Source organism: Phascolarctos cinereus, unplaced genomic scaffold (genome assembly GCF_003287225.1).
Source record: "Phascolarctos cinereus isolate Bilbo 61053 unplaced genomic scaffold, phaCin_HiC Scaffold_3;HRSCAF=262, whole genome shotgun sequence".
Taxonomy (NCBI): Eukaryota; Metazoa; Chordata; class Mammalia; order Diprotodontia; family Phascolarctidae; genus Phascolarctos; species Phascolarctos cinereus.
In genome coordinates, this window is record NW_027555736.1 from 132,177,556 (window position 1) to 132,205,448 (window position 27,893).

General features: G+C 38.8%; 1 protein-coding gene across 1 annotated transcript in view; it reads right to left on the minus strand.

Moving 5' to 3' along the window:
- IGF1R (insulin like growth factor 1 receptor) overlaps positions 1 to 27,632 on the minus strand; it is a 385,064-nt gene extending 357,432 nt beyond the window's left edge. The window contains exon 1 of the mRNA XM_020964050.2: positions 26,049 to 27,632. Coding sequence (XP_020819709.1) covers positions 26,049 to 26,142 — 94 coding nt within the window. The 5' untranslated portion in view covers positions 26,143 to 27,632. The remainder of the gene's footprint in view (positions 1 to 26,048) is intronic.
- Between the last annotated feature and the right edge of the window lie 261 nt (positions 27,633 to 27,893).

Sequence of the window (27,893 nt, forward strand, 5' to 3'; positions counted from 1 at the left end):
TTCTTAAAAGGAGGATTCTTAGAAGGTAAAAAAGAGAATACTGAAAAAAATTCCTATATGGGTTACACTGTCTCACTAGCCCTTCTCTACCATGCCAAGCAAGCATCACCCTGGAAATTCACTCTACCTCTGAACTTCACAAATTTCAAGTACCTTTGGCCCTTCAGTCTCTCCCTATGACTGGCTGGTAGTTCCCATAACCACCATTTTAAGGAGAGCCAAGCCACCCTATGCCTTCAATGCTCTCCAGGCCAGACTCTTGACTCTCCAAACTTCCTCTACCACAATCCCAGCAGGCAACTAAGTGGTACAGTGGCTAGAACAATGGGACTGGAGACAGGAAAACATGAGTTCAAATTTGACCTCAGACACTTACTAGCCTTGTGACCCTGGGCATGTCATTTAACCTCTGTCTGCCTCAGTTTCATCAACTACAAATGATAATACTAGCACCTTCCTTCCGGAGCGGATGTAAGGATCAAATGAGACACTTGTAAAATGCTTAATATAGTGCCTGGCACTTAGTAGGTGCTTAATAAATGCTTGATTCCTTCCTTTTTCCCCCTCAGGCTACTTTTCTCTCCCTCCTCTGTCTTTTCAGCTCCCCTTAAAGAACGATCTTCTCCACTAGAATTAGGGGCAGGGATTATCTCTCTGCTTGGATTTGTATTCCTTTTGCTTATCATAGTACCCGGCACAAAATAAGTGTTTAATAAATACTTGTTGACTTGACTTGAAATGACAGTTGGGTTTTGTTTCCTAAAGGTATCCATAAAAATTAAAAAATTAAAATGCCTCTTGTATTCATCCCTATCTCATCATTCCCACTACAGTCACACAAATCCAATTAGAGAAAAGGAGCAAACATTTACTAAGCAACCACTGCATGCAAGACACTGTTCTAAGCACCATATATACCAAAGACAAAATTTCAAGTCCTCTAGGAGTTAACATCCTTGTAAGTCCCAGTCCTCATCACCCCCTCCTCACCCGGCTTAGTGATACAGTCTTCATTCTGGCCATGATGATGCCAATCTTGCATACCTCTAATCCAGTCTATAGACTTCTGCTAGAGTAATCTTTTTTAAAATAATATTTTATTTTTCTCCAATTACATGTTACGACAATTTTTAACATTTGTGGGTTTTTTTAAAGCTTTGTGTTCCAAATTGTACTCTTCCCTTCCTCCCTCTCTTCCCCCCTCCATCCCTGAGATGGTAAGCAATCCAATACAGGTTATACACATGCACAGATTAATCTTTTTAAAATTATACTTGCATTATGGAATGTCCTTACTCAAAAAACTTCAATACTCCCTTATTGGATCAAGGATAAACTCTTCCAAAAGGCTTTCACAATTCTTTATAATTGGACATCATACTTTTTGGTCCAGAACTGTGATTTCACCAGTGTGGGAACTTCCAGCATAGAAACTCCTCCCGCAGATTTAGACTAGTCATTCATCTGTAATTCCCAGTCTTGGAGAGGCAGTGAGAAGTCAAATGCTTGGTTTCACAACCCACAACTCTTCAAAAAGCCTCTACTGAAGGAAAAATGGATTTCTTTCCTCCTCTTCCTCCTCCCCCCATTTCCTTTTCCAAAGAGAGAGAAGTGAAGCCAGAATGTCTATTATACAAAGAAATGTACCAAGTCTAAGAGTGTCTGTTACTACTCTAAGCACCCATTCTGTCCTACTTCCCAAACAAACCCCCAATCAGGGGAAGAAGAAACCAGAGAGAAGGCATTTTGGACAAGGTGGCCAGATAACATCAGTTATCACTGTACTTACACAACTGGACATCTATAGATGTAAGCTACTTCCATCACATCAGCTACTCCAACTTTCTCAGTTTAAAGATGAGGAAAACTGAGACCCAGAAAAAGTAAACAGGTAAGTAGCACACCCATGTTTTGAATCTGGTTTCTCTGACTATAAAATCAATCCTTTCTTTCTATTAAAACACACTAACTCTCATAGATGTTAGATTAACTAGTCCAACCACCTCATTTGACATTATTTTGCTTCAATTTACTTCTTCCCTTGAGTCCTTAGTAAAGCCCCTACCCTACACATGAATTAAAAGGAGTTTATTAATACCCAGGCCAGGGAGACAAGGGGAAAAAATCAGCTTCTCTTGAAGGTCATAGTTTAAGGTTGACAAGTAAGAAGAGGAAGGGGAAAACTCTTTTAGGAAAAAGACTTGGAGGTCTCTCAGACTTCCAAGGACTTTTCTTCACACCCTTCCATCCACCCAGTTCTCTGACCCCCATACAAATGCTCAACCCAACTTTTATACCTTCCCTCATGCAGTTGGAATTAACTACCACCCTCCTATTCAAATGGTACCTATTCTTCAAGGTCCAGATCAAGTCTCATCTCTCCCATGAGGCATGAACTATTCCATTTTCCCAAACTACTACAGCAATTTTGGTCTGCAGTCTACAACTTAATTACATCTACTGTTAACATTCCTCCCCAACTAGACCTCAGCTCCTTGAAACAGAATTTATCGTCAGGCTCTTTCAAATCAACACCTTACTTATGCACATAGTAGATACTTAAATATATTTTTTTAAAAAGTACCCTTAGACCTTCCTCATCTCCACCATTTCAATTATTCCTCCTAGTTATTTGTTTATGAGCAGAAGTCAAATGGTTGGTTTCTCTGATGAAGCCCTCCATTGTCTGAGGAAGCCCTGATTACCTTAGAGATCATCTATCTTCTTACACAAACATATAGAAATATGCAACTAAAATGGCACAGAAGAAACGCCAATGCATTCTTGTAGACAATTTCCCATTTCAAGCTTCTAGGGGTTTGGCAAACAGACATTTGAGAAAAACACACACACAAAAAAAGGAAATGGAGCTAATGACTTGAAAATACATTAGAAGTAAAAACAGATAGTTCATTTTCATTTTTTGTGTATGCAAACCCCCTAAGTTAAAGGGAGAAATTACACACACACAAACATACATACACATACAATTATTATTGAAAAAAATCAAGCACGTGAAAAAAAGAGAAAAATCCTACCCAATCCTAAAAAAAATAATTAACAAAGAACAAGCAAATAAAACAAAATACTATATACAGCAGAGTGAGAGTAAGGAGCATGATACAACCCTGATTCAAGCATCTTCAATTGTTTCTCATTAAGTACATCGATGTGCTCTGGTCAAATAAAAAATAGATAATTCAATAAGTTATATTCACTAATAAAAGTGTTCACACACAAAGCTAGCTTCCCTTTTGAAACAAGTTGTACATGCATGTGTTTACATGGAAATTATCTGCATAAGGTTAAAAACCAGCATTGGTTTTAGGTTCAATGTCACTTCTAAAATATATTCCCTTCCTCTTTCCTCTCTTTCTCTCTCTCTCCCTCTCACTGCCTCTCTTTCTATCCATCTCTCTCCCTTCCTCTTTATCTTCCTTCTCCCCTTCTCCATCCTCTTCCTACCGTCTCTCTCTCTCCCCTCCCTGCCCCTAAAGCTAACTAAAACCCAGAATCAGGGCCTCCCTTTCTTCATCCATAAAATACACCAAACAAGCATCACAAAAAGGATCCAGTGTTTAAATCAAAAGTATAAACAGGGTAAAGGTAAAAGTACTGTAAGCATATAAATAAAATCCAGATTCAAATATTCACATTTAAAATTTCTGCACAAAATATTGCATCATACAAGTCCCTTCAGGAGTATCCTAGCTTAGAAGGATTCTTTCTTAGAAGTTAAATGAACTTCCAAATCCTCTTCAGACTACCCCAGAACAAAGCTTCTCAAACTTACTGGTCTCAGGACTCCCCTATACTTTTAAAAAGTATTGAGAAACCCAAAAAGTTTTTTGTGTAGCTTATATCTATTAATATCTTATTAATATTAGAAATGAAAGGTACTAATTCTTATTTATTCATTAATTCATTTACAATAATAAATCTACTACATTTTAACATAAATAACTTTTTTGTGAGAAATAACTACATTTTTCCAAACAAAAAAAACAATGAAAAGAGTAGAATTGTTTTATATCTTTTTTGCAAATCTCTTTAGGTCTGGCTTAATAGAAGACAGCTGGATTCTCAGATCTGTTTCTGCATTCAATCTGTTGCAATATGTTGTTTTGGTTGAAATATATGAAGAAAATCCGGTCTTACACAGGTATATAGTCAGAAAAGGGAGGAGTCCTTTAATGGGTAAATAATGTCTTAGCATTATTATGGAAATAGTTTTGACTTCACAGACCTCGAAAGGATCTTGATGACCCCAAGAGATCTATGGACCACACTTTAAAAACTGCCGTCCTAGACAAACAATTTTCCATTCCAGAGTAAGAGATTATCCTTTTACAACTAACCCACAATGAGTATTTAATATGACTTCAAAAATGTCCCAAAAAAATGTAGTCACACAATAGGCATCAGTGCAAAGTCCAAGCCTTTGTTTCCCATGATGCTTAGGACTTAGAGAGCATTGCTCACGGGGATAGATTTCCTAGAGGGCTGTATATTTGGCTTCAGGCAAGTGGTACCACCAAGTGAGAATTCTGATTGGCAGACAGAGTTCTTAAGACTGGGAGATTTAAAAAGCGAGACAAGAATAAGGATGATGAACCAGAGACCACATAGCTAGATATTTCCATGACATCCTCCAGGATTCCTGGAAGAAGCCTAATAACTCCAGAACCAAGGCAAGAGGCTTTGCCAATCTTCAGCCAGCCTTGGAGGATGCCTGAAAAACTCTAGAGGTAAAGAGCATGGAAGGAACCCTTCTTCTTGTAAACCAAGGCTGTGAATTCTGAGCTGACTGTTTCCCTTTTCCGATATTTTTCAGGAAATAGATAAGTCCCTTAGAACCCATAAGGGGGTTGAACCCATCTGCTTATAGTGCCACAGAATGATTGTTATTTGATTCCCACTTTTTATTTATATTACTTTTGTCTTTATTAAAAATTCCCGCTATTAGATCGTTGACTCTCTCAGGATCAATGTATATTGACGGAGGCTTGGGACATAATTTGCACAAATCCCCCTTAAAACAGCCACAGTGAACCTAAGAAAAGTAGCAAAGAATTCAAGCCAAATTATTCAAAAAATTCAGGGGTCCTGTTACTACAAAGAACACCTAAGCTATCCCAATCTTCATTACCTCTTCTTCCTCATTCTTGACATCTGTCAGAAGCAAGGTTCAATGAAATAAATATTCTAAGTTTGACTTTACAGAGGTAATGTAATAATATGTATAGATATATAACATAATAGATATTAATGTCATCCTTAGGAATCCCCTTAATGCTCTGACAATATTAAATAAACATTTATTAGGTACCTACCATATAAAAAGTAAGATTTTAAGATGTCAATCTCAGACTTCAGAAGCACCCTGGAGTTTAATTATCCATGCACATGACTCAAATCTATACATCCAGTTTCAGTCTCTCTCCTGAGTTACTCTTGTCTTGCTTCACCAATTGCCTATTCAGCATTTCAAACTTCATATCCTAGAGCGATTTCAATCTCACCAGGACCAAAAGAGAACTCTTATCTTCTCCCCAAAACTCACTCCTCTATCAAATTTCCCTATTTCTGCTGAAGTCACTACCTTTCTTCTAGTCTCACAGACTGGTATCTCCTCAATCTCTCATCAGCTGCCAGATATTGCCATTTCTATCTCCACAAGGGAGAAATGCTATTTCTCCCTACTTACACAGCCAGCCCCCAGACTAGTTCAGGCCCTCATCACCTCTCACATGAACTACTATAATGACCTCCTAATGGGTATTTCCTCTTTTCAATTTATCCCACCTCTAGCTGCCAAAGTGATTTGCCTTAAGAATAGATTTGACCATGGCACTGTACTGCTCAAGACACTCCTGGATCTCCTTATTGCCTTTAGGACAAAATTTTAATTTTTCTGTTTGGCTTTTAAAGCTCTTCACAAGCTATATACACATCACTCCCAAAAGAATAGAATTTCCTTGATAGTAGAAATTTGTTTCATTTTTTGTCTTTGCATCCCAAAGACCTACCACAAAGTCTGGCACATATGAAGTACTTAATGAAAACATGATTGACACATATATTCTAAAGAGAGGAGGGGTGTGTGACATGTTCACAACACATACGATACAACCTAAGTATGTGATGGCAATAAAGGGAGACACAGGAGTAAAGGTGAAACCATGCTAAATTTGGAGTCAGGGTCCTACAAAGTACTACATCTACTCTGTCATTTCATCTTTAGTTTCTTCAACTGTAAAATGAGAAGGTTGGGTTAGTGGAGTCCCTTTCTGCCCTAAATCCTTGATCCTATTACCCTATGACCTTTCAGACCTTGTTCCTGAACCTTAATATATGTAAGCTTCTAGCATGATCCTGTTGGTAAAAGAGGAGAAATTTTGCTGATGCTTTGTAGAAAACAATGCAAAAACATAAGGAAACCAAAATATAAGCTGTGGTCCTTCTGATTTCAACCAGAAAACCCTCAAATTCACTTAATTCAATAAGCATTTATTGATTGCCTACTGCATGCTAGAAAAACTAAAATGAAGCAATCTTTGTGATGAGAGCTCAAATCAGGATGGTTGTGGTGATGAGTGAAGAGAAAGGAATGGATGAGATTTTGTTAAAGGAGGAAAAAATCCCTCAAAACTCTGCTCTCTTTCTTAGGATTTCAGATTATCTTAATCTGGGACCCAAAGAGGTTCAAATGCCTTGTCCTAGATCACACAGCAGAGCTAGATTACAACTCAGGCCTTCTGATGTCCAGGCCAACACTCATTCCACCATACCAGACCACCAAAGCAGTCATGTCTATAGACAACCAAATGAAGAAAACCCACCCAAATATTAAGAGGGGAAAAAATCTGGAACAAGATTTTTTAAAGGAAAAAAAAAGATCTAGAGTAAATAAATTACAAGTTTGTTGAAGGCAGGTACAATTTCATTTTGTGCACTTCAATCATTTGCGTCCATACAATAGAGAAAGCTTTAACAGATAGGTCAAGTGAGAGAGCAAAGGGGCCCAGTATTCCATCTCCTTCCTCCCATGTTCCAAAGTCTTTCCTGATCTTACAAACTATTAGTGGCTGCCCTCCCATAGTCTCTTGTATTTAACTATTTTGTGTGCACATGGAGATATATATACATTAATTAACTTTACTTTTATGCTGCATATATCATACAGGTACTTCTACTCCCCTCCGTTAGAATGGAAGCTAACTGTAAGCAAAAAATGTTTCATTCTTTGTACTTTGATCCCCAGCAGTGCCTAGTACTTAATAAGCATTAATCAACACTTCCTGATTGACGATTGATTCGTAATGTTGTGAGTCTCCCCCATGCTTTGGTTTCAAGTGCAGGTGGCAAACCACCGGGACAGTGACAAGTACCTCTCTTCACGTAAAAGTGGTCAATAAATCCTTAGCTCCCTTTCCTTCCATACATGCCCAGACTTCAGATGAAGAGCACAGGTACTATTGACCACAAAAGTTATCAGACTCCTGACTCAACAACTATGCTATAGTTAAATGAGCACAGATCTTAAATGTCCAGAGAAATGAATTCAGGTACTGGCTCTGGCAGTGGCAAAGGAGATAGAGCACCAGGCCAGGGGTCAGGAAGACCTGAGTGCAAATCCAGACTCAGACACTTACTAGTTGTTTGACTCTGGGCAAGTCACTTCATCTCTGTTTGATTCAGTTTTCTAATCTGCAAAATAGAAATAAGAATAGCACCTGTTTCTTAGAGTTGGGCAGCTAGGCAATCCACTGGGCCTGGAGTCAGAAAGATTCCTAATCATGAGTTCAAATCTCATCTCAGATTTAGCTGTGTGACTCTAGGCAAGTAACTTAACCCTGTTTGCCTCAGTTTCCTCATCCACAAAATGAGCTGGAGAAGAAAATGGCAAACACTCCAATATCTCTGCCAAGAAAACCCCAAATGGGGTTTTCAGATACAACTGAAAAACTACTCAACCACAACAAAAACCTCTTACAGTTGCTGTGAGGATCAAATGAGATAAGTGTAAAGCACTTAATACCGTGCCTGGCACATAATACGCCATACGTAAACGTTAGCTACCATTACTGTTAGTTATGTGCCTCTGAGCCTCATTTTCTTCACCTATAAAATGGGGATATTTGAATGACCTATTTCATAGGATCGTTGTAGGTCACTGAACTTTGTAAACCTTGAGATGCTAATAAATGTGAACTACTATTCCATTATATGCCAATATTTATCCTTGAAGAAGCCAGCTAAAATACAGTCCATTCCTACAAGGATTTTGATATAAAAATAGATCAAATATTTCGAGAAATAAAATTACTTATGAAAAAAGTCCAAGGAAGCACAATTAGGCCCATTAGGCTACCATAAATATCCTATCACCAGCTATAAAATGTCACTATTATGTGTTTAGAGTAGGTTTATTTAGGATTCCAAAACCCTGGTCAATCTAACCTCAGGGAGCACACATAAAAACAACTCTAAAACACTAGCAATTACTACAATATGTAAATGGAAGATAAGCCTTACTATATTTCCCAAAACAGAAACAGTAGTTTCATCTCCAATCTTATCTTAAAGGGGACTCATAATGTTCTAAAGTCCAGTAAAAAATATATTAAAAGTTTAACTAAACTTATGTAGTTTAAGGGCATACTAGATAAATCAGCTCAAATGAGAGAGTGCAATGTTGACTGAGACTAACTTTAGAAGTAGCCTTACATTTTTTTTCCCCACTTTATAACTCATTGCCACCAGACCTGACACTCATAAAAAGGCATGGCAATTTTGAGGCCGACTCACATCCTTAAGACTTTGTCAGGAGATGGTAGAGACTTGGAAGGGCCCTGGTACCACTGGGCTAGGAAGAAGGACTGATGATGAAAACAGGGTATGTAGAAATGTGGAAACATAAAGAGGTTGCTGGAAAGAGTGATACAGGGGACCCAGAGTCCACAGAACACCAATGAGGGTCTTGGTGTAGGCTGTTCTAATAGTCTCACACAACACATTCAGGGACAAGTGATGATGAAGCCCATCTAGTACTGTCTTTTGTACTAGCAAGTACAGCTTCTGGCTTCCTGTTCTCCAAATAGGGAGTAAGTATCAAAGCAGGCATCAGGTATTCATGTAACCAGAATGGGACGGGAAAAAACAACTGGCTTTGGAGTCAAAGGGTCCAAGTTCAAAGCCCGTCTCTATTATTTGTGCGAGCTTGGACAAACCACTAAACTCTTCTGGACCTCAGTTTCCTTTTCTGCAAAATAAAGGGAATGGATTAGATGATCTCTAAGGTCCCTTCCAAAAGTAAATCTCTGATCCCATGAACCTAGGTTAACATAAAGAGTCAGATCAGCAAATCATGGTGCTGGTTTCTCATTTCCCTGTTACCTTACATGGTTTAGTAGGAATAGCCCAGGGCCCAAATACTCAGGTCAATTTCTACTCCTCAAGATCCAGGGATGAGATCCCCATTCATTTCTAAAGAATAATAAGTAGTGGCACACATTAGCTTTTCTCTGGTAGTTACTTTTATTTTATTTTTGGATAATTAATTTATTTTTAGTTTTCAATATTCATTTATATAAGATTTTGAGTTTTAAAGTTTCTCTCCCTCCCACTTATTCCCCCCTCCCAAGAGGGTGTACAATCTGATATAGGCTCTACATATACATTCATGTTAAGCATATTTTCCCCATTAGTCATGATGTAAAGAACAATTAGAACTAATGGGAGGAACCACAAGAATGAAGCAATAAAACAAAACAACAAAGGAAAAGAACAAATAATATGCTTCCATCTGCATTCAGACTCCATAGTTCTTTCTCTGGGTGGGGAGGTAAAGACTTCGTACAGCATATTAATGATTAATTAGTGAGTAGGGATTATTTCAATCATCATATTTGGACCACCAGCACCTAGCATACGGTATATAATAAGCATGGGCTGATTGGGCATGAGTGGCTTCTTTCACTGGAAATTTAACAGAGACAGCCCTAAACTAGATGGTATCCATAACAAAGAAAGAAAGTCAGTCAACTGTCATGGACATGAGGAAGAATTCTAGACTATGCCTAGGTACCTACACAGAATAAGGAATGTTATAGCTGCATCAGGATAAATATCATTCAGATAAAGAGGCTGCGTTGATTTTTGTGTTTCTGTACACAATGCCTAACACACAGTTAAGTACTTTTTAAAGGCTTGCTGAACTGAATTGAGAGATCAATCGCTAAAGTATAGGCATAGATTTCAAGAGATACAAGCCTTTCTCGTCTGAGAAAAGAATGATTTGGTGAAGACTTTTAAGAAAGACTCAATTGAGGAGTTTCCAGAGCCCCTGACCAAAAATCCCCACTCCAAAAAACCTACTAGTGACAAATATATTTGTCCAACTTAATGACTGCAAGCCTCAGAAGACAGGATGATCAAAGGTCCAACAGGACTTGGGGAAGAAGCCGGCTATGCCACAAAATCCTAGTAAAGCTGAAAGCCATTCACAGGATTATGGATTCAGGAGCCAAAAAGGACAATAGAAGTCATCTCAGTCCAACCCTCTCATTTTACACTTAAGGAAACTAAGGCTCAGAAACGACTTGCTAACAAACACAGAGTTCATGAAAGAGATAGGATTTCAACCCTGGTCCTCTGACTTAAAATTCATCATATTGGGTGATGCTGCCAAACAGGCAGCTGGCAACCCAAGTCACAAGTGGATCTGACCACCATCACTGGTCTGTGAATAGGACAAGAAAAGCAATCCTGTGGGACGGCAAGAAAGAGTTGGGAAGAGGCTTTTGGGCTAACCCAAAGACCTCAGTTCCCCCAGGGCATAGCAGTCCTAGACACATCTAACCTCACCTTTTTGTTATGGAGGGGAGAGGAGGTGCCTAGTCACCTGGCCTAATGGAATAAGCAGCACTTCATCTATCTCAGTGGGCTGCTTGGACAATGCATTGTCCTCATTTAGGCTCCGAAGTAGGGCTAAACTTGTTTTTTCTTGACTATACATGTTTGTTACTGAGGTTTTATTTTCCTTGCTTTCTCAACTGGTATGGAGGGAAACGGAGCTAGAAGGGAGAGAGAGAATTCAGATCTAAAAATAAAAAAAATTAATTTAAAATAAAGAACTGGGTCCAAGACCCTTCCCATGATTTTACCACAGTAGCAGGAATCTCAATTCCAAAGTCATCTGAGGAAAGGCAACAAAGGTACCAAAATTAAGACAGAGGGCTAGGAGGAATTAATAAGCACCTATCCTGCCTAAAGGCCTGACACAGAGTATTCTAAGAGGACATGCTTATGGAAGTGAGAAAGAAACCTTAATGGACAGGACCTTCAAAATTCAGGGCCCTATTTCTGGTGGAGAAACTTCAGGAGGAAAAGGAAATCAAGGAGAGAGAGAGAACTGCAATTGCCTTCAGCTTATAGATATAGATTCATCCTGTCTGTCCTACAAAGATCCACCAGTCCAATAGAAGACCTCTGACCCTGCAGATCAACAACTCCTTTGAAAAGTAAGAGGCATTTTAAAGTGCTAGGTAGTTCCTCGTCCCTCTTCCAGAGATGGGAAAGGTGCAGCAGGGTCACCTCTCCCTCCAGAGGTGAGATGAAATCTTGGAGGAGGTATCTTGCAGGCTTCAAGGCAATGGGTCTGGGAGGGAGCATCACAACTGCTACTGCTCACTGCACAGAGGGGCAGTTTCTTCTAGCATTCTCACTCACACAAGTACTTCAAAGAAAAGGAGACCTTAATTTCATCGCAATTTTGCCAGGGCATTTAGGGATGCCAGGGAGCAATAAGGCTCCTGGTGCAGAAGTAGTTTGGAGGAGGCAAAAATTGGTAGCCTAGACTGGGTGAGCAGAAAGTGTGTTATCTGGAAAAATAGAGAGAAGGATCGAGAGGAAGGCTAAGAGCTGTGAGGGGTGGGTGGTCATCACGGGTTTTCTTCCCTTTCCTTCTGCCATCCTTGTGGCATACAGATGATGGTCCCAAGCGTCATTTCTGTTTCTCAGCTTATCCACTACCCATACAGCCCATGCCAGAAAGGGAAGCAAACAAACTATGATACAGGATTAAATCAGATTCAGCCTGTCACTGCTCAGATGAATTGTACCAACTAAATTTGCTCCTACTTTCCATCCTGAGTCAGGGGCAATAGACAGTTTTAACTTGGGATGTCATACAAAAAGTGAATTAAATTAAAAAGATACCTCCTCCCCCACTTTGCAGAGGTACAGGACCACAGACGTTGAATACGGCACATAATGTCAAAAATTTTTCAATATGTTGGTTAACTTTAATGAACAATTTTTCCTTCCTTTTAAAATTCTTTAATATAAGGGATAGATCTCTGGGAGGGATGTTAAGGGAGAAGGACACAGTAAGTTAGGCTGTTCATGTCTTCATACAATCAGCGTCTGGCTTTTTACAAATAACTTGGGGTGGATGTGTTCCTGAAAACCAATGACAAAGTGAAAGTGGAAAGGGGATCTTGGGCTTTCCTGACCCCACCCCCTCCCCCAAAGAAGACCCATAAGAGCTTAAACTCTTGAAGAGCTTACTCTTTTATTTTGACCACTAGGTGGCACATTGTTAAGGTGAAATGCTAAATATAAATTCTGGTCATTGATGAAAACTTGTGAATGAGTGGATTAGGGCCTGAGAAAAAAAATGTAGGTATTTTTAGCTACTTTCAGATTAGCAAGTAAACAAAATGTGAAGCAAAATACAAGGACTACCTGTGGTTTAATGCAAAAAAGGAAAATATCACATTATATTTAAGCAAAACAGCTTATTCAACATTCTTTCAACCATCATCAAGTACCTACTATGAGCAAAGTCAAGTCAAGATGTGGCATGGCATAGCAGACAGAGTGCTGACTTTGAGGTTAGGAGGACCCGGATTCAAGTTCTGCTTGTGACACATACTAGCTATGTAATCCTCTCAATCCCATGGACAACTCTCTAAGGATAAGTTACAGAGGAGTTAATAATATGTGTCAGAGAAAGGAGTTTCCATACTACAGAGTTCTTTTTACCCATAAAATTCAGGTCTAGGGGATGGCACAGGGTGAAAAAAAAACCCTATGCTATATGACACAGGAGAAATAAAGATAATAAAGCCCAGCTTCCTTGCCATACAGAGCTTAAAATTTAGAAAAAAGATATAGTATACAAAAAGCTCATTTCTTACCTTAGTTAAATGATACCACTATTAAGCCTATACCTTAAGAGATCAAAGGGAAGAGGAAATAGATTCATATGTACAAAAATATTTAGAGCCATTCTTTTTATGGTGGCAAAGAACTGGAAACTAAGGGAGGGGAGGCTGCCTATCAGAGAATGGCTGAACAAATTATGGGATACGAATGTAATGGAATACTGTTTTGGCATAAGAAATGGCAAGAATTTCAAAGACTTGTATCAACTGATGCAGAATGAAGTAAGCAGAACTAGGAGAACAATTTATACAAAAACACTGTAAAAAGGAAAAACTGTTAAAGTTTTCAGGTCTCTAATCAATGTACTCACTTACTGATCAACAATGATTCCAGAGTGCCAATAATGAGAAATGTTATCCATCTCCTGACAGATTGGTGATAGACCCCATACATAGAATGATATACATTTTTGGGTATGGCCAATATTGAGATTTGTTTTGCTTGACTATACATATTTACTTTTTTAAATTTTATTAATTTATTTTAAATTATCAATAATTACTTCCATATGCTTTTAAGTTTAAAATTTTTCTCCCCCTTCCTCCCTACCACCCTCCCCAAGACGGTGCACAATCTGATATAGGCTATACATTTACATTCCTATTAAACATATTTTCACATTAGTGGTGTTGTGAGTAAAAATTAAAACCAATAGGAGGAACCATCAGAAAGAGGAAACAAAACTCAACAGAAGAGAAAAAAATAGCAATTCAACTTTCATAGCTTTTTCTTTAGATGTGGATAGCATTTTCCATCACAAGGCCTCTGGAGATGTTTTAGAGCCTTGTATTGCTGGGAAGGGTTAAGTTTATCAATATTAGTCATCGTACTATACATATTTATTTTGAGGGTTTTATTTTGTTTTCCAAGGAAAGGTGGAAGTAGGAGGAAGAAAAAAATAAATATTTGTTAATATAAGTAGCTAGGTGGCACAACAGAGAGACTGATGGACATGGAGTCAGGAAGACCTGAATTCGAATCTAGCCTCAGGCAATCACTAGTTTGTGTGCCTCTGGGCAAGTCACTTAGCTTCCCTCTGCCTTAGTTTCTTCAAAGGTAAAATGGGGATGATAATAGCACCTACCTCCAAGGGTTGTGGTGACTACCAAATATTTTTATTAAAAGCACTTTGCATACTTAAAGTATTATCTAACAATTAAATTTTAAAAAGAAAATATAGCACACACGTAAGTATATAACTATAATGCAGGATTGAGTATACTAAGAATCTAAAAGAGGTACAAAACATTATGTAAGTTCAGTGGAAGTTAAGAATTTCCCTCTGGGAGCATCACGGAAACAGTAGCATTTGAGACATTTGAAGGATTGGTAGGATTTCAAAAGGCAAAGACCAGGAGCATTTTGTAGTGTGAACGAGACATAGATAAGATACATGAGTGCTGCACGTAACCACAGAGGTCAAAAAGTAGATCATGCAGCATATCACACAACAAAACCATCAAATATTTGTTCCCTATAGCTGTAATTCTATTTAGTATACAATGAGAAATAGAAAAAAAAAATCTTAAGGGAAGTTTCCAGGATGTTATCTTATTTGTACTTAGTACATCCTCTTGAGTTAAGCAGGGATGCAGCAGGGATCTGGAACACAGCTGGAAAAAGACATAAGAAATCATCTCTAGTCCAACCTCATTTTTCATCTTAAGATGGGAAAACTGAGGTTTTCAGAGCAAATCTTCAGAGATTAAGTGATTTGTCCAAGGTCCCACAACTAATCAATAGAATAACCAAGACTAAAACTCTAATTTCTTGATTCTTAATCTATACAATGATACAAGTTGGGAAAATAAGATTCTTAAATTTAGAAAACGATACTAAATGTTAAAGTATGTGATACTGACTTCTTAACAAGTCTAGAACAAGAGTTCCAAGAAGGGAGGTGGCTTCCTAAGGATGTGAGACTTAGCTTAGGGTTTTAGAATTTGGATACTCAGAGAAAAAAGGGCATTCTAGCCAGGGGAAATACATAGCCTAAGCAAAGGAAGTAAGGATGCATTTGGGAGACAATTATGCCAACCTTTATTAAAAAGAAGGGAATTAGACAAACATACACATTCACATAGAATATAAATTTACTTTAAGATATCACCTGGCCCAGGCTTCTGCATTTAAGCAGGTACTGTCACTACCCAGTTTGTAGATGAGGCAAATGGGGTCTAGTGACAGGAAGGCCTAGATAATCACTGGGGATTAGTGGGAAATTAAGTTGAAAAGGTAGAATGAGGCCAGGTAGAGGGGTCTGGATTTGTTTGAACAGGAACCCCAAAAGTTCTGGGAGAGGGAAAGGTCATGATGAACACAATGCTGTGGGAAGATGAGCTTGTCAGCAGTGTGCATGAAGGATTGGAGGCAAGAGTCAATAAGTCAGAAACATCAGTTAGGAAGCTAAGGTAGTAAACCAAACATGAGGTAATAAGGCTTTGATGAGGACAATAAAAACAGAGGGGATATGGCAAAACCAAAAGCTTTCAAATGAAGAAATGATAGGACTAGGTGACATACATATTACAAATTCAATGGCAGGATTTCTCAGGAAAAGTGATATTCTGGTTAAGAAAAAAAAGTCATCTTTTTCATTCATAAAATTTTTAAAAATCATCCAATACAGTTGGTAGGGGCCTTACAGGTAACAGTCCAAATGCTACTCAAGGTATAAATTTCATCTATAACTTACTCCAACAAGTGGTCATCCAACTCATTAAAGACCTCCAGTGACAAGGAACTCACAGTTATAGCGGGGGGAGCAGAGGTGAGGAGGTAGGGGTGGAATTACCAGATTTAAAATCAGTGGACTCGGTTTAAATCCCAGGTCTGCCACTTACTACTTATGTGACCTCGTGCAAGTCAATGACCTTCTCTGGTCCTCAGTTTCCTTATGTATAAAATGAAAGGGTTGGACTAGATGGCCTCCAAGTTTCCATCTAGCACTAATGCTAAGGTCTCATTCCATTTTAAAGTAAACACACTGTTATGGAGTTTTCCCTTGTATTGACATAACAACTACCCGCCTCCACCCCATTTTTATCTATGGACCCAAGTTCTGCCATCTAGGGCCATGCACAGCATGTTCATCTTCTCTATGACAACCCTACAAATATTTTAAGAAAGTTATCATATCTCTCTCCCAACTCTTGTCAAGTTGTATCTTCTCCAGATTTAATATCCCCAATTCTATCAAACTATCATTATGTGGCATGATTTTAAGTCCCCTCAGAATCCTGGCCATCCTCCTATAGATGAACTACAGTTTATCATTCTTCCGTTCTAAAATTTAGTATCCATCAGATTAGTAAGGATGAAAAAAAGGGAGAGAAAAATGAAAAAATAAAGAAAAGAGAGAGGAAGGAAGGAAGGAAGAAGGAGGGAGAGAAGGAGGGAAGGGAGGGAAAAAAAGGAAGGAAGGAAGGAAGGGAGAGAGAGAGAAAGAAAGAAAGAAAGAAAGAAAGAAAGAAAGAAAGAAAGAAAGAAAGAAAGAAAGAAAGAAAAAGAAAGAAAAGAAAGGAAGGAAGGAAGGAAGGAGGGAAGGGAGAGAGAGAGAGAAAGGAAGAGAGACACACACACACGTACACCAATACACTGTTGGGAGAGCTGTGAATTGGTCCAACCATTCAAGAATTATATAAAAGAAATAATCAGTCATATCAACCCTCTGATACCATTACTAGGTAGTGATACCATTACTAGGTATAAAGTATCCCCAAGTAGGTAAAAAAAAAAATTTAAAGTACATACATGCAAAAATATTTATAGCAGAATTTTTTATAATAGCAAAAAATCTTGAAGTTGGATGCCCATAAATTGGATGAAAAAATCGCAATATATGAGTATAACAGAAAAGCCTTTCAAGACAAAGTATTCAAAACACTCCATTTTACAGATGGGGAAACTGAGAGCCAAGAGAGAAATAAAAATTTGTTCACGTCACAAGTAGTAATGAGCAGAGGAAGATTTTGAACCCAGTTACTCCAAATCCATTTCCTTGTCTTTTTTACACATTGAATAATGGGGTTTCAGGAAATCATCTATAACATTTATTTTAAGTTTACTGTTTTTGGGTTTCATAAGAACCTGTACTGATAGGAAAAAGACCCAGTCATATTAGCTTTCTATCTATCCTAGCACCATAGGGAGGAATCTGGGGAGAAAGAGCAGAAGGTGGGTGGCCACACTAAATGCAGACCTAGCCAAAGAAAATTTTGTGATGCCAATACAGCTTTGCATCTAATAATTTTCAAAAACTTTTGCAAGGCTTGTATAACCAATTGAATCATGGCGCTAGGGCCCTGAAAGCTCCTGCCATTTTTCCTGTCTGAATTTCACCTTCAAGTTTTCTACCTATTTCTCTCCTATATCTTGCTCATATGCCACACTGGATTCTTAAACCTTTAGCAAAACTTCCCACATCAACTCAACTGTTACTCACCACTATAACTTCAATATTTCATTATTGAAATGCATATGGCTAAAATCAAGAGTTTCCCCTGCTTACTTGATCTCCTTCCAATAATTCACAGATAAAATACTGAGAGCATACTAAATGAAGTGAAACATTTAAAAAAGCCCAGTAAAATGTTTAGTTTTATTATAAAAAATTGTGTTTTAAAGCTGAACAACACATTTGCATGCCTAAACTTCAATATTTCAAGGATCCACAATTTCATCAGTGCGGGTGGTCCTAGCACCACCACCTGTGGCATTGCTACCACAGCAGAAGGTCTTCATGGACTGCAGTGTCTGAGAATATGCATCACCTGGTGGTAGCCAGTGATTCTCTCTGCATTTTGTTAGGCTTCTCAGAAGGCAAAGTTATAGTCTGTAGCTAGGCCCATACTCAAGGGCCTCTCCAACTTGGTAATTAGAACCTTGCAAAGATGGCAACCCACAGACATGAGACTTCAAGAACCTATCACCTCCATGATATGATCAGGCATCCAAGCAGGACTTGAGTGAAGAAGTGGTTTTCTAAGTCCTAAATGATTTAAAAAGCCAACTTACGTGGCTTTAGTTACAAAGTTAACATAGTTCTTAAATCATCATCAAAAAAAGTATCTAATAAATTTTAAATGGTCAACTTCTACTCAACTCCTACATCAAGGTCTCTACATAGTGTAGTGGGAAAGGTGAAATGAACTTGGAGGAAGGACAGACCTGTTCTAATACCCATGCCTCCCTATACCCCCAATACACACTCACTAGCTTCAATGACTATCGAGCAAAGAGCAAATGAGGAAATATATGTAAATTCTTTTGTACATCTTAAAGTACTACATAAATGTCAGTTATTGTTATCATTAACATTAATATTATTATTATGGTGTTATGACAGTGACCTTGGGTTCTCCAAATTTATGTCAACAAAGCAAATGCTCAACTTCATCTTAACAAAATGGAAAAGCTTTAAAGATGGGCCCATAGATACTCAAGCTTTTCACCCTGAGGACTGGACTAGCAAAATTCAAGGAGTAGCTTTTCACTACAAGTTGGACTAAAGGCTATGATCATCATCGAAGGAAGTTCCTACACTAGAGAAAACACGTATCCTTTCAGTATTGAAGTCATGTTGCAAACGGAAGAACAGCAACCTTGGGATAAGAAAACTTCCATTTTGAGAACTACTAGACTTGGCCTTTGATGGACATACTTTGAGTTGAATAAATGCACTTAATGCATAACTTACTAATTAGTTTATTATCTATTTCTTATTGTTTTGGGGGTAGCAGATTGGAAAGAAATGAGGCCCACAGTTTGACCACTCATTGTTCAGGAAATATAGTGCTTGATTTTTACTTCTGAATTGTAAGCCCCTAAAAAACTTCAACTTTTCATACCTCAAAAACTAAGTTTTGGGAGTAATGATTTTTTCCTAAAATTTTTGGATCCTTATGGGCAAAAAATGGAGATTACATATAACAAAGTATACTATTTCAACAAAACAGAACTATCTTTACAGTATGTAATGAGACCAATAACAGGTTTGCACATGATAACATATTCCTTGGCCAGGCACAGAAATATTTCAATAAAAAAGTATGTGCTTCACTGCCATCACATGGGAGATGAAGTCACCATGTTCAATTGGACTTGCACAGATACAAGTGTCTTAAGCAGCAAAAGGACTATCATTAACATTAAAAGTTGCAAAGGAAAACAAAAGGGAAAGATTTTGAAACTTCCTACCCTCACTATTCACATTTTTAAACCACAAATAACAGTAACTATGATACACAAATTATACAAGGTATTTCAATAGTATGTATTCATCTCATAATGTAAACAAAAAGTACTTTCTCCTGAATCTCAGCAAATATAAATACCAACTGACAAATATTAGAAGGTCCTAGTTGGTCAAACCAGAGAAAAACATATAATTTGCTAACAACTTTATGCCTTTCTTGTTTTTAATAAATTAAATTATTTGCTACAGTTCTTGATTCAGTTCTCTAAAAATTCCCACAAAAGATTCTTACAACATCATAAAACATTTTTACAGCATAATAGAGAATTAGTTTATTTGGGAAGGAAAATAAAGAGAAAAATTTCCCAAAGAGAAATTCAAACTCATCACTAGAAAGTATGAAATTGTTCAACTTTGTGCTCCCATGCGTGCATGGTGTATGTAGTTTCCTTTGATAATGAAAAACACCACCCTCAAAATTTGACTCCTTAATGATCTAAGCCAAGCAAGAAAGAAAAAAGTATAAGCATATTCTTTGAGCCAAAAGGTATTATTTTTAATTAAGATAATCTACTCAATGAAGCAGAATTTTCTAATATGCTTTTATTGCTATAACCCTCTATGCCCTTAATTTATTGAACACTTTATGTAAAATGCATCCATTCCTTAAAAGTTGCCATTCAACAATAAGCAAAAATTAGGAACAAATCAGTTCTCTAACAGATCCTGAGGGATCTCTTAGTTATTATGGTTTAATCTTCCCAAATATTACTTGTTAAAAGTATCTCAAAAACAAATCAACATGTCTAAATGCCACAAGGTTTAATTGCTAAAGTAGGTTTTCTGCTCTTTTCAGAGTTTTTATCAGGCTTACATTTCCACAAACAATTATAATTCCTCATTTGTAATTACAACGTAATTCCACATTGTAATTCTTCATTTTATTATGGGTGCTCCTGCGCCCATAATATTTGCATGTTACATGGCCAGTTTGGAAAAGGGTTCAGAGAAATCTAAAAGGCATTATTCATTTTCTTGTCTTCAAAGTTTGTTTAGGGATTTTCCTTCAGAATGCTTCAGACATAGACTTCAAGAAACTACATAGTGAGAGTGTGTGAGCGTGTATTATATATTTAGTACAATTGAAATGAGTTCATCTCTTGAACTCAGAAAGCACCTGTTATGACTTGGCTAAGAAAAACAGTATCAAAGCAAGCTGGCTCAACAGTACACATGCCTCTTCTATGAACTGTGGTGGTTTTTTTTTAATGTTTTGAAAACAAAACAGGGAAAAGATCAGCATTTAAAGAAGAGCTGCCCATACATTTTAAGATTTCACATTGGAGATTTCATTAATGTAACTTTGCCTTTCATGATGTCATTCTCATCCTTCAAATTATTTTAAATGCTTAGTTATTCAAAATGTGTGCTACACGCAACCATACAATTTACTAGATCTCCTGAGTAATTCCAGAAAAACCAAGCAACATTTAAGTCCAGAAAACATCTGAAAATTGCCCCATCTTTCTTACAGCTCCAACACACTATGAAATATTCATGCATGCACCTGTGACTCCCAAGGTTCTGGCAAAAGATAAACCATATCACTACAATTTTTTTTTCATTTTTCATCACAATTGTCAAAACCAAGAAACAAAATAAGTGTCTCTGACTCAGATCCGTAAATGTTTTCATATCTGTCATGACCTGCAGTAAGGCTCCAAAATGAAGGAAGATATGAATGAGGTATAAAGGATATAAGCACATGCATCCAGTACATTAGAGCTTTCTCTTTGCTTCTAGAAGATATTAAAATAAAAATCTTAAAAACATTTAAAACACACTGTCCATAAGTGGCTTGTGAGAAATACATAAATGTATCCTGTTCCAATTTAAAACCCACCAAGTATTTTGGAAATTACTTGATATTTTTATTCAAGCAGCTTCATTATATGCAAGAGCTCATAAAGTACTTTGCCACACATATTATATTCTTACAAAACCAATGAAGCAGGATAAAAGAAAAATTGTTGTCCCTGGAGCACCTGTCTTGGCAATTGCAAATTATACTGCAACAAGTGAAAATGATACAGTTGATTTTCACTTACTATATTGATCTTGCAACAGTAGGAAGACCAGGAAACATTTTTATCACTGATCAAACAGAAAGTCAAAGATCAAAAGCAAACATATACAATATAAATGATTATCCCTATATATGTTTCAAAACAAATGTCCTGCTTAAAATTTAGTAGAAAACCCTTCCAACAGCAATTGATGCCAAAGCATCACATTATGATTTTAAGAGCTGATGTTTCCAGATCACTCATTTGATTATTTGAGAACTGATCTTTGCATTAAATCTAAACTCAATTTTACTTCCTGAGTATATTTCACAAAAGGTACAATTTTAAACAATCAAATAACTAAAAAGAGCTGGATTAATCAATACTAAAGACAAGATTTTTGCTTTTTAATGTTCTTTCTTATAATCTGTATCACCATTTATAGGGGTTACAATTCAAAGAGCTAAACAGAAATTCCTTATGTTACTGTCTCAAAACTTTTTTAAAAAGTAGTAATAAAATCAGTCTTATCTTTTAACCCAAATTAAATTTCCTAGCAAGATGGTATTATTTCAAAATAAGGCATTTTATGTAACAAATTTGACTTTCATTGAGTTGTTGGATTAAAAAGAAAAAGGCAAAAGCTCTAATCCTAAACTGACTACAGTCTTTGTCCCCTATCTGAACTCTAATGCATACAAGAATCAATCTCTATTTCTCTGCAGGTGCCTTTTCCCCTGAATGCCCTAAGTTCAATCATCAGTTTAAGCTTTTTTGTTGTTTTCTAAATGGAAGTTCTCAGACTCTAAAATCACTGTAATGAGAGGGACGGGTTAAAATTGTCAAATAAATTTACCATGTTGGGGTTTTTTTAGCTCCCAGGTTCAAGAGGCATTCTTTTCAACTTTAACATATTTCTCAAGGCTCTTTTGAGAACTCAAACATATGACATTTTAAACTTCAAATAATGACCTATGCTAAACTCTTCCTCAAAATATTGTTTACTTGCTATTTCCTCCTTGGAAGCCTAAAATCCCCTATTTGAGATTTTTTTCTTTGAATGTTTTACTCCAAGCTACTTCTAGCATACCTAAAACAGCAATCCACTTAAACATCTTGATTTCTTATACCTAGGTTTCTTTAGCAATTGAATTTTGAAGGACAAGATGTAGGAAGCTTAGAGCAAATGGGGGAAAATATGCATATCACGTTAGGCCTCCTTATATTAAAAGACTACATTAACTAGAACCACCACCACCACCTCCAAAATCACAATTCACAGCGCTTGCCTGTTAGTATAATACTTAAACCTCAGCTAGTTACAAGGCCTCCTTATGTGAGGGCATAAAATACCCAAACATTACTTCCATTAGGCTTTGTCTGTTGAGAACGTCTTTATCCTTCTAAATTAAAAAATGTTTACTATGGTCACATACTTAATCCTTAAGCGTTCCCTCCTTTCCGAGTACCTTAACACAAATACTTGCAACCCAATACAAATATCCAAATCTTTACCCCATAGATCAAAGATAACAGCTAAAATATTAGTCTCTGATACAACTTTTAAACTTACTATTACCCTGAAGACTGAAAACTTTTTTAAAAACTCAGTTACACCTCTCTTCTAAAAAATGTATATGTTTCTGTCTATTCTTTAAGACTCAAAATCTCACTACAGTAAGGAAAAGAAGGCATTTCAATTCTGTTTTATACACTTTGAGGCAACTTTTGGCTATTCCTCAACCTTTAAATTACCATTTTTAAGGGGTCCTTGGGATATTTCCCTATAATACTGTCTTGCCACTGAAACATAAACAACATATATGAAGTACTACTTTTTTGTCTATGCATTATCTCACAGGGCAAAACATTTTAAATAAGCATTCCTAGAAAAGTCATTTTTTACCTAAACAAGTAAAAAAGGACATTCGACTTTTCAAAAATAAATTAATAATATTTAAATCCAAGACTGTCTGGCCATCAAAAACTGGGGAAACTATACAGCTCAACTGCATGTCATGGAAAAGTTTAAAATATTTGTGTGTTCTGTGACAGATTTACCCTTTCAACGCAGAGAAACCTTCTCTAAATTCTCTAAAATATAAAATTCTGGGCAACAGAGGGACTGGGACTGAAAACCTCCCTCTAATCTCGTAATCTGAAACTTTGGAAAACAAGTTATTTTGTTTTAATTAAGGTTGTAGCAAGTTCCGATTTGATCATTCGACCTCCAATATTTGTCTAGTAAATATTTTAATTCCGTAAAGATTTTCTGATATTAAGATATGCTCATGTTTACAGAAAATTAAGAATGCTTACTCTCCTCATAGCTTATTTTTAATTACCATCATACTTGATTCTACAGTATTCCCTGCCCTCCATATCAAAGCAAAAGGTTTAAGAGCCAAAACTTGGTTCCTATTTTGAAAGTTAATTGGCACCAGCTGTATACACTCAGCTATTACACAACCATAGCACACAAGGTCCGCTGAACCTGTCTTATCCCTATTTCTACTACTTAGCTTAAACTTTTCATCGTGTCCAAAAAACACCCGCCATCTCAAATCTACTATAATGCCACCGGGTGCTTTTTTCTTGTTTTTTTAAAGGGATCCCCGCCCCTAATTTCCCCAGAAGTGCAACGAAACTCTCTTTCCATTCTTCCCCCCTCCCCATCCACCCAGACAAGAACAAAACAAAGTATATCAGATTACAAGTGATAGCATTTGCAGAAATGTATTGCTTTTTAACGGTGTGCAAAGGAAGTGCTACAATAATAACCAAGCCAACGTGGGGGGGGGAGAAGAACTGGTTCAAAACAAACATAGAGAGGGCGCGCTCCGAGCTTTAAACACACACGTTGTCCTACTTTTTGAATAGCACATAAGCTGGGTGTCTGCACTTCTCAGTGTTGAGACACACAGATTTTGCATGCACGTGTGCATCTACACACCCACAAATATACACAGAGCATTCGCATTCTCCCTCTCCACCTTTCTACCTTAACAAAAAAAGGGGGGGGAGGCAGAGAGGAGAGGACCGGAGGCACGAATGGGAAGGCTCCAGGTCCTCCGGCGGAGCTCAGGGGAACCCCACGCCAGAAGGCGCTAGCTCGTGGGCCCCAAGTCACAGCGTGGATTGGTCTTTCCTGCAGCGTTGCTCCGGGCCCCGCCACTTCCTTGGGCACCGACAGGGGCGGGGGGGGGAGGGAGGAGGAGGCCGGGGGAAGGGGAGCATGGAACGAAGCAGAAAAACAATTCCATCTTAGAGACGCCGAAAACAAGAGCAGAGCTTTTTTGCAACAGTGAGCAACAAAGGCAGATTCCGGAAAAGCAAATGCTGGATTAAAAGGAGCGGGGGGGGGAGGACCAGACAGGAGGATTATATAATATTTTTAATAAAAGAAATCTAAATATCTCCCAAGGTTGGGGGGGGACACCTATTTGTGGGACTAAACACAGAAGGAGACCACGTTTTCACAACGCATCCGGGGAAAACCCACCCACCTCCCAAACTCCCTCCTCCTCCCTTCCCCCTCGAAAAAAAAAAAAGGATGTTTTGAAACGTGTCCTGGAGCTGCAGCACCGCATTTCTAGGGCAGATAGTCCAAGTGTTCTAACTTCTCATTTCTAATACTATTCAAAAGATTTGGATACATTTAAGTACTCTTTTCCCAACCACCCCCTACTCCTCCACCACCCTCCAGGCCCCCCCCCAGCCTCCAGGCATCCCGCCTGCCGCCACTTAATACGTAGTGGAAGATTGTGGCCCTTTCCCATTTGCACAGCCCAACCCAAGCAAGGGGGTGTATCTTAATAAAGGGGGGGGAAGAATCTTCGGTTCCGGAGTAACTGTCAGAGCATAATGCTCCCCTAAAAAGGAAACTCCCCCCTAGCAAAGTGGTCCCAAATGAAATGTAATCAACCACAACAAACGGGCTGGCATACTGCTTCAGTGTGGTTCCGGGGAAGCGGGTATTGCTTTTTAATCAAATGGCTTGGAAAACACGAAGCTCACAGCCTTCTTCAAGTGTCTCTCTCCCCCCCACTCCGAAGACAACTGGGGGGGGTAGCTTTGGTCTTTGCCTGAGAGCAGGTACTTCTAGAAAAGAAAAGTGGCCTTTGACTGTTGTTTACAATACCCTGAGTACAAGTTTGAACCTTCCAAGAATGGGAACTTTTAGCAAAGCTAAGCAGACAAATTTGATACAAATGTTAATTACCAAATTCAGTCGAACGAGTGTTTGGGTTTTGTTTTGTTTTGGAGAAAGAAACAAAAACTAAAGCTATTTCACTTAGCTGAAAGCGCCTAATCTTGGTCATGGGTGGGGGGGAGCCACCGTCTCCCCCCCAACTTGCTCCTCCCTCCCCCAACTCTATACAACCCCCCAAATTAAGCTAAAAAAGAGACCAGCCCTAAACTCTAGATTCTAAATAAGCTTGAAGATGCAAATTCTTGAACAGAAAAATAGGACAGCGGCCCCTTAAACTAAAAGTTACCGCAGTGCAAAAGACATACTTCACAGTAGAAACATTGATGAGAGAGATACTCACTTTCTCCATTTGTTGGCCAAAGGCAAAGTGTAGAAAAGAGAAACAGAAGCCCCCAAAGTGAGGTCGGGGACCCTCTTCCGGCGCCAGACTTCATTCCTTTATTTAGGACGAAATTCCCCTTTCTCCAAAAAAAAAGGGGGGAAGGGGGGAGTCCGAAACTCACACTGCCACCCCCCACACCCCCTTCAGAAACAAGGGAGAAAAAAACAATAATCCAGATGAGAAAACAGATCCTTCGAAAATTGTAATTTTAAAAAATGTCTTTCCTCGTGGTGAGTCGATGTGTTGTCGATGCTCTGGCTGTCGAAGCTGACACACACACTCCCCAAACAAGGCTATTTTGATGCTTTAGATATGTAGGTATTTGTGGTGTTTGCTACAGAAAAGGTAACAAACCCCCCTCAGCGCTGGCTGCAGTGATACAATGGACACAGAAGTAGCAAACATGAAGCACATTGAGGCTGGCAGTCTGCATCTTCAACCTCCATTTTCAAACACACACAGAAAGGCAGTAGGGGGAAAAAACTGCAAAGAAAGGGAAAAAAATCCAAATCAATTCTTGCAAGGAAAAACAAGCCCAACCAAAAATAGAGGGAAAGGCTTCCAAACGCCGCAAAGTATCCACGTCGGAATGATGCGACGCAGTTTTAAATATCCCCCAAAGTCCAGGTTGCTGAAGAGGCTGAAAATGGGTAAAAATGCGGAATAAAAATGAATGAAGAGGTTTCCCCCTCCTTCTCCTCCTCTCCTTTCCCTCCTCCTCTCTCACTGCTGCTGCTACAGGCGCCTTCCAAAAAATCCAGGACACACACAAAGCCCCAGCAGCAACACTGAAGCTGTTCAGTACTCCTGCTGCTCCGGGGCTGGGGCTCGGCGTTGCATCCCCTCTCGCGGCGGCTGCTTTCCCATAGCAAACGTTTGTAATTCCCTTTTTGCACACACGCACACACAAACACACACACACGCACACACACACCGCCCCCCACCTTCCTCTCTCCGGAACGTAGGGGGGATCCGGTTTGCTGAAGGTCAAAGCCGAAGAGGTGTTGCAAGGGTTTGTAATTCCTCTGGAAAGGGGTGTGGAAGGAGAAAGGTGGGGGGGGACGAGCGGGATAAGAGGGTCTGGCAAGGATTTTACTAAATTGCTGTTGCAAAGGGGGCAGTTTTGCTTGCAGCTTTGCTCTCCCTCTCTCTAGTTCGCCTGGTGCGCTCCCCTGCTTGCCTTTTTTTTCCTTTTTTTTTTTTGCTCAGCGGAGTTAATGCTGGTAAACAACAGCCTCAGCTTCGCTTTGCCGCTGCTGCTGCTGCTGCTGCTGCTGCCGCTGCTGCTGCTGCTGCCGCTGCCACACACTGGGGGCTCGCGCACGCGCTCCCGGAGGCACGCACGCACACACACACACACATATACACACACACTCTCTCTCTCTCTCTCTCTCACACACACACACACACACACACACACACACACATACACATACACACACACTAGCAGAAGCAGCAGCAGCGCGCGGCGGGCCCCAGCCCAGACAGGCGCGCGCCAAAAGCAGGAGCCTGGGATTCCCGGGAACGTTCGGAACGGAGCTGCAGCGTGAGCCTGTAGTCTGCAAAAAGCTGACTACACACGCACCCCTTCTCTTCCGTCACCTCCCCCCTCGCCCCCACCCTAATACAGACACATGCACACACCCTCCCTTCCGACTTGCTTCCAAAAACAATGCCCCAGCTTCATTTCTCATCGAGATGGAAGAGACAGATATGTTATGTATCCATATGTAATTTATATTTATATGCGTTTTTTTCCGTAAGGAGGAGAGGAAGGGCAGAAAACTAAGAAGTTCCCCCCCC